At 41.8% G+C, this 19,650-nt stretch overlaps 1 protein-coding gene across 1 annotated transcript in view; it reads right to left on the bottom strand.

Annotated features, from left to right (window-relative positions):
- The window catches only part of LOC131254360 (uncharacterized), a gene marked incomplete at its 5' end in the record, with an annotated part of 29,115 nt that extends 10,683 nt beyond the window's left edge, over positions 1–18,432 (bottom strand). Inside the window, one exon of the mRNA XM_058255350.1 lies at positions 18,252–18,432. Within this exon, the coding sequence (XP_058111333.1) occupies positions 18,252–18,432 (181 nt within the window). The remainder of the gene's footprint in view (positions 1–18,251) is intronic.
- Positions 18,433–19,650: the final 1,218 nt, after the last annotated feature.

Below are 19,650 nucleotides of genomic sequence, written 5' to 3'. Positions count from 1 at the left end.
ATCAACGGATGGCGCTCAAGCTCAACGGTGGGCCATCAACATGCAGAGCATGTCGATCAAATACATACATACATATAATGTGTGCGTGCGTGCATGCACAGGTGGGTGCGTGAACTTAGAAGGCACGTGGGCCCTATGGGCCTTATTACATGGGCTAGGGACTAATGGGCCTTTATTCAAATCTTAACCTTTCAACACTCCCCCTCTAGCCGGAGCATTCAAATGATGTCCAGCTTGGAAGAAGGGCTCACATAATCAAATCTGAAAAAGAATTCTAACAAAAATAAATACTCTAACATCCTCTCTCAAACTCAAGGTGTTATGGAAAAGAGGAACTTGAGTTTGGAGAGGCACATGCAATATTTATTAAGAAATAGAAAATAAAAGGTAATGTGACTGAGTAGCACGGGCAGTGAAAATGATGAAACAACGAACAACTTCAGGCAAACAAACACTTCTACAACTTGAACGATATGAGCAACTAGACCAACTATCTGACACAAACGAGTCCATCCAACTATTCAGCACAACTGAGATTGGACTGTCCAGGATAAGAATAAGTCCTAGCCAAGTGCTTAGAGTAAATGAGGCTAGGACAACCACCCAGTCCAATACGAGTTTGAGCCAAAACCCGACGCAAAAATGAGTTAGGTCAACTGCTTGCATAAATACTTCTCGCATCACACATGCTAACAAAAGGGTGGCTAATATGAAGAAGCTACTACAATCTTGACAGAGGTGGTAGTGAAGGGGCTAGCCCATGTCACTCAACAAAAGATGATATATTCAACAAGGCGGGGAGGTGGGCCACAACAACAATGGCCCAATCCAAACTGTCTAGCAACAATTATAATGGCCCAACAACAAGCCTGATATCGAAATTAATAACAAGCTCACCATAAACTAATCCCACTCTCGAAATTCACGCCCACAGAGGCAGTCTGCAAAAACAATACAGGTCTTCATTGATCTAGAACAATGGTCTACCAGGCCCTTAATGGGGCCATAGTGAATTGAGCCACAAGCAAGTTACGCATACTGTAGCAATTGGCTCACAAAATAGTGTGTAACCAGCAACTGCATAAAGATATGTCCAGACTAGCTCCAACAGTCCAGATTCATAGGAAATGAGGTCCACAAACAGCACCAACTATCAGGCCCATGATGCCAGGACCACATGTTCCAACTGTGATGTCAGAAAGATCAATGCAATACAACATGTTCCAACTGTGATGTCAGAAAGATCAATGCAATACAACAAATCTTCCAACGGTCCAGATTCACAATAAATGAGGTCCACAAACAACTCCAGCTATTCGTCCATGATGTCAGGACCACATCTTCTGATAGTGATGTCAGCAAGATCAACTCAGAACAGACCGCAATATCAACACAGCAGATCTGAACCTGGGCCAGCAATAATCAACGAACAAAAATCCCTGTTGGTCTCCCGTTATGCTTGGGCTCGCCTCCTAAATCCCTATGGGATAAGGTCATAAATAGATTCGAAAGTTATCTGGCAAGATGGAAATGTGGATATCTTTCTTTGGGAGGTTGTCTCACCCTTATCAAGGTAGCCTTCTCCAATTTACCCCTATATTATATGTCCCTGTTCAGATGCCCAGCTTCAGTTTTGGGTAGCTTAGAAAGACTAAGACGTGACTTCCTTTGGCATGGCAAGGAAGAGAAGAAGAGGTTTCATCTTGTGTAATGGCTCTAGGTTTGTAAGCGGTTCAAAGAAGGAGGAGCGGGGATTAAAGATCTCAAGAAAATGAACAGGGCTCTTTTAGGGAAGTGGATTTGGAGACTTGGTTAGAAGATGATAGTCTTTGGAATAAGATTATCAAAGGGAAATATGGCAGATCTATTGGCGGTTGGTGGACCAAAGATTCTTCTCTTTTTAGGGCTTCAGCTATTTGGAAAGGAATTCTCTCTCTGAAGAGGGAAGTAGCCAAAGGTATCAGTTTTGTTCTTGGGAAAGGAGACAACATTCGGTTTTGGGAAGATGTTTGGGTGGGAGAAGTTCCTTTGAAAGAAGACTTTCCGAATATTTTCCGCATCGCCCCAAATCCAGAAATTTTTGTTGCAAGTTGTTTCTCTAATTCAGACAACAAAATCGAGTGGAATGTGGTCTGTAGGAGGAACTTCCACGATTGGGAGGTAGAAGAGTATGTAGGGCTCCTTGAGTGTATTTACAGGGGCATTCCAGATATTCTTTTTGCTGACAGTATATGCTGGAAGGCGGACAAGTCTAGTAAGTTCATTGTCAAGTCTTTTTATGCTTTGTTGGATCATGATCAGACCCTATATGATGCTCATCCGTCCTTCCATATCTGGAAATACCCGATTCCTCCTAAATACATCTCTTTTGGCTGGTTGTTGGGTATCAAGAAAATTCTAACGGTGGATAATTTGAGAAAAAGGGGGATGCCCATAGTTAATGTTTGTCTTTGCTGTATGAAGAATGAAGAATCTATCGATCATCTGCTTCTCTCTTGTCCTTTTATTATTTGAATCTGGTCAGAATTCCTCAAGAGATTCAACATTCTGTGGTGCTTTCCTAACTCCGTGATCCATCTTCTTCAAGCTTGGCATGGGGTTAGTTTGGGTAAGCAAAAGACGCACTTGTGGAGAATGGCAATAGTTGCAATCTGGTGGTCGGTCTGGGAAGAGAGAAACGGTAGATGTTTCAGGGATTTCTCTAATTCGGAAATGGCGATCGCTAGTAAGGCTAAGCGATTAATCATATAATGGGCCGTTCATGTTATGGGTCTAAAGGAATGTGATTTTCTTTTTCTTGGGTCTAGCTGAGATTGCTTCCTTGGCGATCTCTCTTCCCCCATCTTTTGTTTTCCTTCTTCCTTTTAATATATTTTTTGATCTTTCCAAAAAAAATAAAAAAAAAATAAAACAAATAAAAAAATCAAGAGAATAGATGCTGGATCTGATCAGCAAATGCAAATGGTGAAGATGAAAAGAAGAGGGAGGACGAGATGGAAAGATGGATCACAACATGGATGACAACAATTAGATGGGCCAACCAGCAAATAGATTCAGATCCGAGATGGGCCACAATGGTCTGATGATGCATCAATGACTACCAGGAACAACAACAGCTAATGGTCTATGGCCCACAACAAACTGATAGGGCAGAACTGAAGCGTGCGGATCTGATCAAGGTGAGCCACAATAAACCAGTGCCAAAGATGGATCTGAGCAAATGTCAATAGCATTCTCAGCTGCATGGAGGAGAAACAGAAGTAGATTTGAGCAAATGCCAGTAGCATTCTCAAAAGACAGATCTTTTTGTTGAAACTGTTTGTGGGAGAGTTTAGGGGACTCCATTTGAGTTTTTAGTTCTATTACTTGTATAATATGATATTTAAATGATATGAAATCATTTGTTATATAGCCACATTATTGACAACTTAAAGTTTAAGCCCTTCTGGAATAGAAACTAATTATGCATTCTTTTTTTTAATGTTCAAGTTCTAAGAGTGTAATCATGTCACTTTTAGACTGAAGTTCCATTGCAAATTCCATCAATTCTCCAATGTTTCCTGAAGATGGGATACATTCCCCAATACATTCAATATTTCCCACGCAATACCAATATGTTTCTATATCCCAAGGGCATGATAGAGGCTGCAATATTAATACATAAAACCGTGATCATCACCATCATCTTAGCCATGTCCCAATTATTTGGGGTTAGCTTTACAAATCATGTTCCACCAAGAATTCCCAAGGCAGTATCTCCGATAAGCTACATGGTATTCATATACCTTCTCATAACCTATATCTAACTCCTTTTAGGTCTTCTTCTTGCCCTCCTACCCCTTCAACCCTAATCAAAATTCCCTTCCTTGTTAGTGCCACCTTTGGTTATCACAGCGCAAGATTGAACCATCTCAAATTGGCTATCCATCTCCAATCGGGACTATTCCCAAGTTGCTTTAAATAATATCATTATGACATTGCTTTGCAGTGCTCCTAGTACTTACGTTAGTGAGGGAAAAGCAAGATGTGTCATCTCCTTCTATGCCTCATTCTGCATCTTCTTCCTTTTTTATGATGCAAATAAAATCTTTCATTGCCATTCAAGAAAAAAAAAAAATCACTTTTTTGCCCTTCATGGTCTTCCCATGTGCCCATCTCAATAGCCTCATCTCTAAATTAGTCTTCTAATCATGTTGTCTTTTAATTGCACAACATGCGGCACCATATTGCATAGCAAGATAGTTGTTGCTTAAAATTTTCACTAAGTTTTGTTGCCCTGAAACAATCAGACAACATTCTAGGGGCGCATCTCCACTTCAGCGACCAAACCAAATTCTAATGGAAACATCCTCCTAAATCTCTCTATACCATTTTAATGATAAGAGCGAAAGATAATGGAACAAATCACTTTGAGAAATCTCTTGATCATCAATTTTAAATAAAGACACATAAAAAAAATTAAATTAAATAAAAAAAAAAATTTAATGGAAGCCTCACATCTATAATTATTCCTACTAAAGTCTCATTCTAGATACTGTCATGGTTCTACTAATTTTTAAACATCCAGATTCTCTAGCCTTTCTCGAAACCTCTAATTAAGCAATAACCCCCTCTCTGGTCTCATCAATCAACATCATGTCCTCGATAAACGACAAATGCTAAGGGACTCATTCTTGATATTGGATGTTAGTTCATCTATACCAAGTTAATGAGGGCTGCAAATGGAGACCAAGCATTAATGGGAACATATTTGTCTCACAAGAAACCACCCTTTCACTTCTAACAATAAAGTCACACATGCCTTGAATGGTGTCAATATATCTTCCAATGGGTGACCCGTCCTACTCACGTAACTCACCACCAAAAACAATCACACCCCTTTCCACACGTGTGCATTCCACACTGCACAAGATGAGGCCTAGACAACGCCCCACCTAATCACACATGGCAATGTCTTTTTGAGTAGTTTCCCTTTCTGCATGATTCTATTTGATAGGTTTTAGTTGCAAAGTTCAGTTGTATTAGGATCTTTATCACTTGCTTTATATTTTGGTAGAGTTCCAACTTTTGTAAACAACTCATAAATATGGCTTCATAGTCAAACATAGAGGACATGAAATTACTTTTTTAATACAAACTGATTTCTCTTTTGGTAGACATATGGGAGAGGAGACAGCTGGTCATCTATTGTTGTAGACTAGAGGCTTGTTGAGCATTTAAGCTCTGCAAATTGGAATCCCTCCCTCCCCCTCTCCCTCCCAAATCTGCCCCAGCTAAACCTCATGTCAAAGACAAGCAGTATGCAGCATTATTCGTGCTGATGAGATGGCACCTGAAGAGAACATGGGTGCAGATGCTTGTTGGGCCACATATCTAGTTTCTTTTATGTTTGTTTGACGCTAGTATGTGTCTGTTGATGGTTACTTGGATGGGGGCTCTTAAACTACTAAAAGGAGTCCACTGGATGGGGTCTGTTTTAAACTTCTACAGACAGGAGTTTGCCGGATGGGCCCTTTAAACTACTTCAGAATGTTTTCATGTACGATTTCCTGTGTCAATCTGCTGCAAACCAAACAACGGAGTTGCTGGGAAATTCAATGTTTCCATGGAAATGACTTCAGCTACAACAAATTGGTTTAGTGGGATTCTTTTTCACAGATTTCCTCAGACATGAGGTTTTCCTCTCCATATCCACTTTTTTGATTCCACCAATCCAAACGGACCCAAGGAGACTAGGGGTGACAGGCTATGAAATGATTGATGATGTGTTATTTTAAGTTGCTTCCAGTCTCTAACTTCTAATTGCAAACATATTCCACCTGCCCGAGAAGCAGCCTTGCTATCGAAGGGGAATCTAAAAGTGATTGCCCTAATGACTATAGACTTCTAAAAGGGTATTTTCATTAAAAGCATTTAAACATGTGGCAACAACCGACAAACTTGAGTCCACCTATTAACTAAATACCAAATAAAATACAGATTACACAACTAAAACCAACAGCGTGAAGAGCACAATAAAATTACCCCTCATTATCATGTCAATCTGTGCTAGTTTGCTTGGGAGATGATGGTGGTTTAATAACGATAGAAGATAGAGACGCACCATATGATACCATGCAAGAGACTCATCCTCATCATCATCATCTAATGCCTTATACAAACTAATTTGGGTCAGCTATGAGTGAGCATGGTCGTAAAAGATATAATAATAATAATATGCAACTCAAGCAGCTAGTTTAAGAAGGCCGATATATTGCACTCGCATGGACCAACCCAAAAGCTAGGCACCCTAGGCTGTTGCTAGGTGCCTGCCTAGCTACATAAAGTCCCCTTTGAGGATAGGCGTCTGCCTCAAGGTGAATTTTCAAACTGAATGCCCTCAAGTAGGTATAAGTGAGAACAATCAGTTTTCTTCTCTGAGGAAAAAACATAAGGGTTTGAGTTGAGGCATGATTCACATGATCACTTCCTAAATGCTCAAAGAGTACATCCCTCTTTGCTTCCCCCTTTTGAGAAATTACCAGGCACCAAAACAAAACAAAAAATCCTTTGCCATGTGCCCTTATAAGATCTAGTGGTGCAACTCGCTCATCGAGTCAATGAGACCTTGACCCCTGAATCGCAAAGAAATGGACAAGAGCACACCCACAAGAATGCTGGAGTAGAGATGGAGAAATAACTTGATTGACACCAAACTTCTCTTGCAATATTTAAAAGGAAAAACGCACACTCACAAAATATTGGAATGACTACTTCCTCCACCCTATTTATAGACTTTTTTATTTTTTGAAAGATAACTTGTATTAAAGGAGAAAAGAAAAACAAAAGAAAAGGCCTGCTGAGATAGCAGAACCAGTTAAGCCTTTAAAAAGGCGATATCTACATTGAACCCATCCGTATGGGAAGCCCATTCAGCGATCAAACACTTCACAAAAGTCGATACTAAGTGTGGGGGCTTCGATTCATTTCAAAAACAACGATTGTTTCCTTCTATCCATACGACCCACCAAGTTGCCAAAATTGCCATGCGCTAGATCCGAGATTTTGATTTGTCCATTCTAACACCGCGCCATGCCTTGAGAAGCGTGTCCACATCTCTGGGAAAGCACCAATTAATCTTGAAAGAAGAGAGAATCACAGTCCAAATCGAGTAGGCAAACGGATAGTGGATCAGCAAATGATCTGCAGTTTCTTCAGCGGACAAACAGCAAACGCAGACATTAGGAAGTATCATTCCTTTTTTTCTAAGGTTATCCAAAGTGAGAATTCTACTATTCCCCGCCAGCCACCCGAACACATGGAGCTTGGTAGGGACTGCATACTTCCAGATGAAGTGAGGGCTCTGATGAGAAGAGATACTGTTGGGAGTCGAGAGTTGTTTGAAGAACGAACTGACGACTTGTCCACCTTCTAGATGAGGTTATCATTACATTCCTAATTAGGGAGAGCAGGCTGTAAGTAATCCATCAGATTCATAAAATCAGTAACCTCCCAATCCTATAGATTTCGTCTGCATTGTATGTTCCATGTCACCTTGTTTGCTTGAATTGAGTAGTTCTCGGCTATGAAACTGTTTCGATTAGCTACTAACCGGAATATGGTGGGAAATCTGTCTTTCAGTGGAATCTCGCCGATCCAGGTGTCCAGCCAAAATCGAATATTGTCTCCCTTTCCAACTTCAAATCCAATCCTTTGGATCATTTCTTCTTTCATTTGGCAAATTCCTTTCCATAAAGCCCTATATAGAGAGGACTCGCTCGTCCACCACCCCCCTTCAGAGCTCCCATATTTAGCTTTGATAATCTTATTCCACAGGCAGTCCTTTTCAGTGCCAAGTCTCCAAATCCATTTCCCTAAAAGAGCCCGATTCATCAGCTTCAAATCTTTTATATCAATTCCTCCATCTTTAATCTGCTTGCAGACCTGCTTCCAGTTCATAAGATTGAATTTATTCTTTTCATCCTTGCCCCTCCATAGAAACTTGCGGCGCAAAGAGTCAATATCGTTGAGAACTTTGGCAGGGCATCAAAACAGGGACATGAAGTAAGTAGGAAGATTAGAAAGAGCTGCTTTAATCAACGTTAGACGACCCCCAATAGAAAGATAACGCCCTTTCCACCCAGACAGGTGTTGATGAAATCTGTAGATAACTTTGTCCCATTGGTGTTTTTTGGGCACCCCAAGACATCAAGGGAGGCCGAGGAAAGAAGTCGAGAAGGACCCTGAAGAACATCCCATTAATTCTGCTAAGTCACTGATTTCTTGGGTATCCAGATTAATCCCATATAATTTGGATTTGGACATATTTACCTTCAGTCCCGCTACTGCTTCAAAACACCTGATAACTGTTCTCAAATTAGCAACCGAATCTGTGCGCGCTTCAAAGAAAATAAGGATGTCATCTGCGAACTGCATGTGAGTAATCGGTTCCTGCAATCCTTTCATTTCAATGCCCCTGATGATGCCCTCCCTTTGGCCTTTAAGAAGCATCACAGATAAAGCCTCACCAATGATTAGGAAAAGGAGGGGGGAAAGAGGATCCCCTTGTCTGAGCCCATGGGAGCTATTGAAGAATCCTTTAGGTGAACCGTTCAACAGGATTGACAAAGAGCCAAACTGATGCACTCCTTTATCCAGCTCCTCCATTTCTCACCAAACCCCATGTGTTTCATCAGATAAAGAAGGAAATCCCATTCAACGTGATCGTAAGCCTTCTCCATGTCGAGGTTGCCGAAAACAAATTTCTTCTTTGACCGATGGCAGAAGTGAAGACATTCGTTAGCAATAAGAGCTCCGTCGATAATCTGTCTACCCGGAACGAAGGCGCATTGATTAGGAACGATGATAGAGCCAATCACTTTCTGCATTCTGTTTGCAAGAACCTTCACCAAAATCTTATACATACTACCAATTAGACTAATTGGTCTAAATTCTCTGAACTCTGAAGCCCCAGGAAACTTTGGAATCAGCTTGATAAAGGTTACCCCAATATTTTTTGAATGTCTCCCTCTTTCGTGAAATTCATTGAAGAAAGCCATGACCTCATCCTGGAGAATATCCCAAAAGGATTGAAAAAAGATGATCGGATAGCCATTTGGGCCGAGGGCTTTGTCACCAGGTAATTCCATCACTGCCTTTTTAACTTCTTCCACAGAAAAGCACTGTTCCAACTTCCAAGGAGATAGCATTATCTTCGCTGATAGATAGGAACGGAAGATTATCTAGTCGAGGCCTGGACCATCCGTCATTATGAAGGAGCCTTTGAAAGTATGAAATTGCTTCCCTAATAATCAATTCTCTATCCTCTATCCACTTGCCATTGATAGATATGCTATTGATGCGATTGACCTTTGCATGCATGCTGGCTAGACTGTGAAAGTATCGTGTATTCCTATCCCCTTCCTTGATCCATTTAGCCCGAGCTTTTTGCTTCCATGACACTTCGCCTTGAAGGAGTTTAGTTGAGAGGGATTGAATGAGATTAATTCTATTCGCCAGATCTGCTTTCGACATTGGGTTGTGTTCAGCAGTGGCGTCGATTTTCTGGATTTGTACCAGGATCGACTCCATCTCTTCTTCCGATCTTCGCCTCTCCTCCTTTGACCACTGTTTGAGATTTTCTTTCAGCAATTTTAACTTGTTGTAGAGACAATGTCCTGCAAAACCATGGGTTTGCAACTCCTTCCACCAATTAGCCACCATGGGAATGAAACCTGCAACATGGAGCCAGGAGATATCAAAACGGAAAGGCTTAGGACCCCAGTCTTCCTCCTCCGCTGATAGAAGAAGGGGCCAATGATCGGAAGTGATCCTGGGCAGGACAGATTGGGAGGAAGGTAGGAGGTCCAGCCAATCAGTAGAGATAATAAAGCGATCCAACCTGGATAAAATCGGGTCGAGCCTCCCGTTCGTCCAGGTGAATCTAGAGCCGAATAAAGGGAGATCAATGAGGCAGTTACTGTCGATCCAATCAGAGAAGGCAACCATATAAGGCTTCAGTTTACTACCTGTGGATTTCTCAGACGTGAATCTAATGGTGTTGAAGTCTCCAGCAAAGCACATAGGGCCGTTGAAACTCTAACAAACTGACGATAATTCTTTCCAGAATTCTCCCCTCAGCTCATTGTTGGTAAGACCATAAATTGAGCAGACCAAGAAATTCTTAGCCATAGCGTTGTTTCGAAGAATAGCTGTGATCGAGAAACTCCCTAAAGTACAGTTGAGAGACCACAATGTTGGCCTCCAGGCAATCAGAATACCCCCAGAGCTACCAGAAGCATCTTGGACCACCCATTTAGCATCCGAAACATTCCAAAGCGATCGCATAAGACGATCGTCGAATCGATTCACTTTGGTTTCCTATAGGCAAATAATGTGGGGGTTACATCTACTACATGAGTCCTTGAAGAGTCGTCACTTTTGCTTTGACAAGAGTCGTCACTTTTGCTTTGACCCCACCCCCTGAACATTCCATGAAACCAGCTTCATGAGGGCACTTCACTTCCCCGCAGACCCTTTTCGGTTTCTTCATTGAAGAGATGAAGTTTAGCAGCAGAGATGATGCCTTTCCTTTTCAAAGCCCTCTTTTTTCGTGCTCCCGGGGTTCGTCTCTGGGAATTTTTATTCTGCTCCAATGGTCTACCTCTATTCTCAACGCACTGGAATAGGCCCAGGAAGTCCTCTGGACAATCGCCGAAAGTTAGACCTAGTAATCTCCCTATGTGACCCATTGCATCGCAAATCCATTTCTTCCTATGGAGTTTCTTACATAAGGAGGCCCTCTGATCATCTTCAAGCAACCTGACTTCCGGATTGCCCCTTCTGACTTGGATGGGCTCCGCGAGGATGACCTCTGTCCCTGAAGAATCTTGGAAAAGGGAGAGAAGATTTAGGTCCACTTCATCATATGTTTGGGAAAGGCCATCCGATATGTGGGACGCTGAGGGAGAGAGGGATTGCATAAAGAGAGATGAGTCGTCGTCAAACATTGGAGCTTCAGAAGACGCGTCGTACGGGATCAGTTGCAGTTGCAGTCTCTCATCTTCCGAAGAGGGAAACCCATTGGTATTGATAGTGCTTCGAAAGATCGCATTCGACTTAGGAGCCGGGGCTGCCAAATGCGTGGAAGGAGGGGAATCCCGAAATGAGAGGAGATTTCGAGAGGGGCCAGGCGTACGATTGAGGTCTAGAGGGGTAGGATTAGACTTTGTATGTAGACCCGAAGGAGACTCTGCTCTGGGATGAGGATCCGGATTAGGGTCCAAAGCCGGATCAGGTTCAGGGTTAAAAGGAGCCTCGGTACCAAAGCTGCAGGTGGCTAGATATCTGCCACCTGTATGGTCCCTCCCTTTTAAACCACCGATCACCTCGTGACGGGGATCACGTGTCCTCTGAACCGTACTAGAGGAATCAATGCGAGATTGGAGATCACCATTCCTTCCCAGGAGATTAGCATGTGTCAGCATCTCCATGTCGCTATCATATTCGCGCGATCGAGAGGCAGCACCCCTCTCGCCACGTATGTCCATCGATCTAAGTGAACTGGCCTGACGGGCGTCTCGAGACTGAGGAACGGACGAATTCTCACCACGTGGCAAACACTCTTGTTGCCTAGGGTCAGAAAGCTGATGGGGTTCACCTGCCACTCTGAAATCATCTGGTACACTGCGGGAGTATCGAATACACGTATCTTCTTCTTCCCTGTAGCGATCGGAGTTTGACATCAGTGACTGCACTGGCATCCTGCTCCGCCATAGGTCCCCCCAGCTAGGGAGGGGGGAGCACGGACCTTCCCTTTGGATCGGAAGCTCGATCTCCTTATCATCGACAATGACGGAAATAGCAGTAGGGAGGGGCAATCCCTTCCTTCTTCGAACTCGAACTCGTATTACCCCCATCTCCACCCCTCTCTTCGTTTTCAAATCCAGTTCCACTAAGGAACCCAGACAAGAAGCAGCGGCGATGAAGAAATCTTCATTCCAGAGCTCGAGAGGAACTCCCCAAACAAGGATCCATATATCCTCTTCTCCAAACATAGAGAACTCGTTCCAAGATAGCACGCCTCTAACCGGTCCATCCCTGTGAATTGCTCCCGCCACAAGCAAAGCTTCCAAATTAACTCTCGGATCGCCTTTAACCCAAACTTCATTATATCCAATAGGACGCAAGCTAAAAGAACCCGCACGAATGTTTGTGCATTCATCGACCCAGTCATTGATCTGAGGAATGGGAGCGTCTTCACGAGCCAAGATCACCATCGTATCCTTCAGTGCATCCTTGGCTTTGAGGATCTCGTCATATGTAATGCGGATGGAGGAAGAGAACTCCTTACCTACCAAAGGGGGATTGGATTCCCTTCCAGGATTCTGTTGAGGCAAGGATGTCTGCTGTACGGTTTCAGGGAGATTGGAATCCCTTTCTGGTTCCGGAACAGGCAGGGAAGTCTGCTTCTCGGTTTGCGATTTATCGTGAGACAATTTAACCAGCATGTCCCGATAAGATTTTGTTCTCAAATCAGAGGTGGTGTTGACAACACCATGCTTAAGGTTTGATTTGGGATGGGGAAGCAATCTCTTTTGAATATTTTCCAGACCAAACCTAGCAAGTTGCACAAGGAGTTTATTTCCTCCGAAGCTTTGTCCATGAAGCATGGATACAGCTCTGGCAAGCTCTTCTTCAGAGCTCATCCTGATGAGGGCGAAACCCCTGTAGAGACCATTGCTTTTATCTCCAGGCATAATCACATCCATAACTGCCCCAGCCCTTCCAAAAACTCTTTCGAGGTTCAAGGGGAACCAACCCGTAGGAAATCCCTTGACGAAAAGGGTAGGCAGAGAGTCGTATTCGTTGTTCCTCTTGATCCGGTCCCGCGGTTTCCGTCTAACCAGAGTCCAGTCATTTGCAGACGTCGCTGTTTGCATAAGCGTGTCTTCCCTTGATTTGTTTAAGCTCCGATCACCTTTAGCCCTGACGATACCCCTAGCTCTTGTCCGCCTGCTATCGTCACCATCGTCTTCACATTTACCTTCGTCGTCGTTTTCTCGATGCTGTTGTTTCGTCGTCTTCTTCATCGTTATCCTCGTCGTCGCATCTTTAAGAAAGAGTTTATTGGTAAGCATTGTTGTTGTTGTTGTTTTACCTTCTCTCTAAAGTCTAAATGAACGACTCCCATATGATATGTTTTGCAGGTTCGCTGTATGGAGTTCCACCACCAAGGCCTTCACCCGGTAATTTTCCATCAACCAAGAGGTGGCATTCCCAACAACAAATCATATCTTCAATCACATCCCCCTCGTATCTTCAATCATATCTTTAAATCAGCCCCCATATCGTCCAAAAACAATAAATTAAAATCCTTGATTGAGGCCCCTAAATCAAATAAACTGTCCAAACGTCAGCACATGTTAGCCGAGCCCTACGGTGGGTTATCGGCCTATGTCATTGTTGGGCCTTACAATGAGCTTAGGTGGGCATGGGATTGCATAATTCCTCATAGGTTGAAAAGAACTCGACTCCGACAAGTTAACACTTCATATAAATAGCAAAGTTCGGATCCAATCTTTTCAATTCATCACTTGTGATTCATGTGCCTTATTTCCGATGCCGGCGCAATGTTTCAGGTTGAATGCGAACTCTTGAATATAAGCATTGCACTTAGTTTGCTTTGCGCTCAACTTCTTGATCAATCGGCTTGTGTAGCCATTTGGTTGCATCACCATACTAATGCCTGACCGGAAAACTTCATAGCTACTAACTTCACCTTCCAATTATCTGCGATTTCTTTATACTCGAACACCTTTTCCAATTTGCTTAGTCAATTGATGAAGTCGTCAACATGCAACTGACCATGGAATTCTAGAATTTTTACTTTAATTTTGGGCTCTTTGTCACGTTCCAACAATTGAAGGATTCAATCATTAAAGTGCTCACAAACCGAGGTTGCATGTTATTAGTAAGGCCGCTTATTGTATGGGTGAGTTGATCTATTCATTCTATGAATGCATGAATCAATTGGGTTACTTGCACAAACTCTTCTTGTGTCACCCCTTTGAAGCCATTAGACGATGATATAGAGTCGAAACCACCCCCACCCCCCCAAATAGACTCTTAAGTGAATCTTTAATGAGAATTCCCCCAACTATGTTATTGATTCCAAATCAATGATAGTTGACTTTAGGGGTGCACATCGAACCAGTAGAACCGTGGAACCAGACCGGAACCGACCAAACGGTCTGGTTTGGTCCGGTTCTAGAGTGCACCGGTTCCGGTTCCAAAAATTAAAGAACCGTTTAATTCAGTTCGGTTCCGGTTTGGGGGTATGTAGAACCGAACCAAACCATGATCCGAACCGTGAATCCGAATTGTGGATCCCATCCATGGAACCGAACTTGGAACCGAACCGTGGAACCGAACCTGGAACCATGAGTTTACAATATATTTTAGTTGTATATTTGACTCATGACTTATGGTTTACAATGCACCCTTTGCTTGCTTTCATAAATGTATTTTTTCACACCATATACAATATCTAAATCATTATCAAGTGGATCACAACACGAATGGACATGGGCTAAATTATAAAATAGAATATGCAATTGGGCCGGATTATAAAAAGCTCAAAACCGTGGAACCAATCCAGAACCGAATGGGTTTTCACGGTCCGGTTTGGTTCTAGGGTGCTAATGGTCCGGTTCCGGTTCTGAAAATCCTGGAACCGTAAGGAACGGTTCGGTTCCGGTTTCACCCCAGAACCGGACCGAACCAAACTGTGTGCACCCCTAGTTGACTTCAAATCATTCTAACCTATCTAAGATGGTAAAGCTTAACAATAGTAAAAACAATATAGAAAATTTTAATTACACCTCTAAATCAACCCCATATCTTCAATCACATCTTTAAATCAGCCCTCATGTCGTCCAAAAATAGTAAATAGCAATCCTTAATTTATGCCCCAAATCTATAACTAAACAATCCAAAAATCAGCACTTGTTAGACTCTACAATGGGCTGTGGACCTACGTCATTGTTGGGCACTGTATTGGGCATAGATGGGCCTAGGTGGGCTGTGGGCATGCATCATCTGGGAACCTTGATTTTGTCAGTTCAATTCACTCGTTCCCCAACTAGGAAAAAACTTGTCTTGTTACAATGGAATTTGAAAAGAAATTCCACAAAAGATTTTCCAACAATCGATAATAACGAACTTATTTATCTATTTCTAACCCACATACCCCTTTTCCCTCTTTTTTTTTTGGGGGGTATAAAACCACAAATGAAAATAACAATATGAAGGGATATCCATCCAAAACAGGAGAAGCAAGCATCAGCTGTGCTTTCTCCCTCCTTTTTTCTGTTATGTTGCTTTTTGAGCTTGCCTGTAGTAAAGTTATGTCAAGAAACTCATTAGACTGAAAGTTAGACATTGTCTATTTCCAAATCAAAACTTCGAAACAGATATAGAATGTGTAGTGGAGGGATGCAGATAAGCACATTCCTCTGTACAAAAGGAAATGATCAAGCTTTTACGTGTCCTAATGCTCAAAGCTATGTTAGCAATTACGTGGAGAAAAAGAATCACTACAAACGAGAAAAGCAACAATTCTAAGAATACAAGACTCTAGGGGAAGCATGGTTCAAAGACGCTATTCATTGACTCAATATCTATTAGGGTTCAAAATATCAGTACCAAAATACATTGAGGCCCGAAAGCCAGTAAACATTGGTATGTGTTAGCTGATATGCATTACTTATGAGTCATATCGGTGTGCAATTTGACGTATCAGTCATATGAGCCAGTTAAAGTGACATATCACTGATAAATACAAGCAAGAGCATGTTTTGTTTTGTTTTGTTTTGCTTTGTTTTTTTTTTTTGTTTTTTTTGAATACTGATATGTATCAGCTAATGTTCTTAAACATGAAGTTGATCAGCACTGCCATGGCCAGTTCCAGAACCTGGATAAAAGACAAAGTTTGATGTCCAATGGGAAGCTTGTTATAAAAATTCTGGCTTCAACCATTTAGAAGCCAACATGATGATGATGATGGCAGTGTCTATAGGCAATGATACAAATTGCTTTTTAGTTGCACAATCCTTCTAACTAGGTGTCACTCCCGCTTCAAATTGCACTTTGGACTCAAGCTTGCACTTTACACTTGAAAGCATTTTGAAATAAAGGCTTCCCTGCTTCTACACCCGAATCTGTTGCCGCTTTGCTTCATTGTTTTTGCAACTACAGCTTATACAAACACAATTCATATTGCCCTAACATGACTTGGCTAACATTTGACTGGCCCAAGTCTCCCGATTAAGTGCTACACAATCCTTATGGGTGAGAGCGGAAAATATGTCAAAAAATCAATGGGGTTCTGGATAATTTCGTAACATTATTGGTATATAAATAGGCGGATAACCTTCCACAGATTGGAGCATGTGCTTTCAATTCATTGATGCTATATCACCGGATCATCTACCTAACCCCTATAACTAGCTTAGTGGATTATAAGCTGTACTAGTAGTACATTTGGATGCAATTGAAGCAAGTTTGAATATGACATTGCCTGGCAAGATATGAATGTTGATTTGAGATTTTGAAAAGTCAAGGGATTTACGAGGCCACAACAAAATATCCATCCTCATATGAGGCACATAAACCGGACAGCAAGATGAAGCTAATTCAGAGGACAACAACATGTGCATAGAAGAAGAAGATCGTAATGATGACAACAATGATAATGATCATAAAGGTGACAATCAAACAAACTAGAGCAAACTCGTTGGGCAATAATCGTGTCCAGTTTTTTTTATTATTATGATTGATACCATCACAGTCAAGGAATAACATGTTCATAGGATGAGGTAGCTTAAATGAGTATATTGAGATAGATGAGTGGCTAGACAAGGATTAGAATTAGAAATGGATGTACTCCAGGTAACTTAGGAGTAGCACCGATAAGTAATGAGATGAAGGAAAGTAAACTTTGATACGGCCACATGAAACGGAAACCACAACACAGGTTAAAAGGTGTGAGTTGGTTGAAATTGAAGGCTCTAAAAGGGTAGGGGAAGGCCCAAAAGGACATGAGTGGATGTGGTAAATAGAAGATTTTGATGGCATATAGCTTAAATCATCATCATCATCTAAGCCTTATTCCAATTAATTGGGGCCGGCTAAATGTCATATTGTTCGGATTCATGATGGAAGTTATGGCAAAAGTTTGACGCCAACTACCAACTTGACGAAACCCTCTTCCATTAGCCAGGCTTGGGATCGGCAATGCAAGCATGAAACTCCCACAAGCGGAATGTGAGAGACTATTGATGGGTTGATTACAATCAAGGCTATCTAATAGTCTATTACATAGGTTGATTACAATTAACCAGTTTGCATATGGGTTTAATAAGGACATGATTCTTGATAGAGTGGAATGGCAGGATAGGATTCGTGTAGCTGGCCCCAATTAGTTAAAGGCTTAAACGATGATGGTGATGATGCTATAGCATTGAGTTTGTCCAAGATGATTATTGATGAAGCAAGGCTCTGAGAATTGTCAGAATTACTCACAGATTTCAATTATTTGCATCTGTATATTTTAGTTCGAATTATTGTAGTAACTGCCAGCAAAACATCGAATACAACAAATATCATGCAAAAAGAAAATGGCACAAAAAACCAGTTATAAAATGCCCAAAAAAAAATATCGGACATGCATATAAATACCATGTAAAATATATGATACAAATAACTTCGGTGATATGCAATATCCATGTCCACAAAGTGACAACACGAAAGCAATACCCAATAATTATGTACATGCATATAAATATTGTGTAAAATATATGACATGCATAACTATGGAAAATGGAATATACATCCACATGGATTAAAAAGATTTCCCGTCAGGACAATGAAAAGTTGTGTTTGATATCAGCACATTATAGCAGTATCGATGCAGTCCAAGGGCTGATGGCATTCCAAACAGGTGAGTAAATAGTCCAAGACAGGTGATGAGCATGAGATTGTCGGTCAAACGAATGTTTGTTAGTTTGTTATCTGATCATATTGCTTTTGTTTTTTTTTTCTTATTTCCAAAATAAGATTGATAAAATAAAGCTTGGTCAACCTACTGCTGGCTGCAGAGACAAAACCAATTGACCCAAAGAGACAAATTCACTTGCTCACATGCAAAGGATAACAATAATTGAATATATCACAACAAGACCAATCAGAAGCTGAAACAAAATCTTAATTACCTTGTCCGGAATCTTGAAAACATGCAGTCAGATTCCCCTGGTGACACTTATTAGTCAAGACCTTGCAAACTTCATCTTCTTGACCTTTTCCCTCAGAAGTATGTGAGACATCAGGAGTGTTACTTCTATTCTTATCTATCTCTTTATGGCTTTTGCCATCTGAACCTTGCGGAGCTGAGCTCGATACTGGTGGGTCCCCAGGGGTACTGGCATTCAATTTATGAGAATCGTTCAGATTTGTATCTGATTTCGGATGATTAGGACTAGATTTCGAATGTGACAAATTTGTTTTAGGTCCATCTCCTTTCGCTGTGGGCAAAGGGCTCGGCGATGGAGAATCCTGAACACCAACCGAAATTTCAACATCAGTCTGAAACTTGGACTATGAATCTGTGCATCGAATTTCGAGCCAGCATTCGTTATGCGTTGGGCACACCTTCCAGTAATGCAGAATGCCCATATGGTGGGCTCCACTGTGGATGGGATAATGCTGCCAAAGCAACCTCCAATGGACAATCTTAGCCATTCAATAGTTGGACAGGGAAATTCAATGTCTTAAAACAATGGCAAAGAGTCCATATGCAACAAGAAAAGACGAACACATACAGGGACGAAATCTCGATTCCATCGTGGATCTGCAGTGGGGCCCACCATTGGAATGGGCCAAATCAATTAAATGCGGGCCCCACCATGAATGTGCTGTTATGCAAAAAAGAAAAACTCCCTTGCACAATTCCAGCCATCTGGTTGTTGCCCTGAAAATGTACTGTTAGCAACAAAACAGAGTCAAGGGTCCATATGAAATGGGGAAGGAAAACTCCGCTGTTTGAATGGCCGGGATCCTCTATAGAGGAGATTTCACTCCATCACCGTACCTGCGGCAGGGCCCACCACAAAGACCGTCCGGATCACTGAAAGGTGGGCCCATCTGTACGGAACCTAAGGGAAATAACATACTCGTAAATCAAAGCCCTAAATTCACAAAAAGAGCTGACAAGATAAGATCTTTATGATTTTGCCATCAGAATTCACCTTCTCCACTCCCGCCGCTGCTAAAACCTGAAGACTCCCGCCAGCAACGAAGACCGAAATCAAAAAAACAACGGCAAGGATTGAATTCCTGTCCATCATCTCCAGCAGATCTTGAACAACTTCAAATCACAAAAACAACGGCGAGGATTGCGTTCCTGTACATCTCCAGCAGATCTTGAACAACTTCAAATCACAAAAAACCCCAACCTCTCGATCTGAGAATATCGCAATCCGTTCCGATTCTGAAACGGAAATAGAGAGAAAGGACTCCAGAAAACTTCATTCGAGTGTGAGAAATCGATCGGATTTTATCATAAAATGTAAAAAAGAATAAAACAGAACGAAGAGAAGGAGAAGCGATTGCAGC

Source organism: Magnolia sinica, chromosome 8 (assembly GCF_029962835.1).
Source record: "Magnolia sinica isolate HGM2019 chromosome 8, MsV1, whole genome shotgun sequence".
In the NCBI taxonomy this organism is placed as follows: domain Eukaryota; kingdom Viridiplantae; phylum Streptophyta; class Magnoliopsida; order Magnoliales; family Magnoliaceae; genus Magnolia; species Magnolia sinica.
The sequence above is the reverse complement of the archived record's forward strand: the minus strand, read 5'-3'. Positions and strand labels throughout refer to the sequence as shown.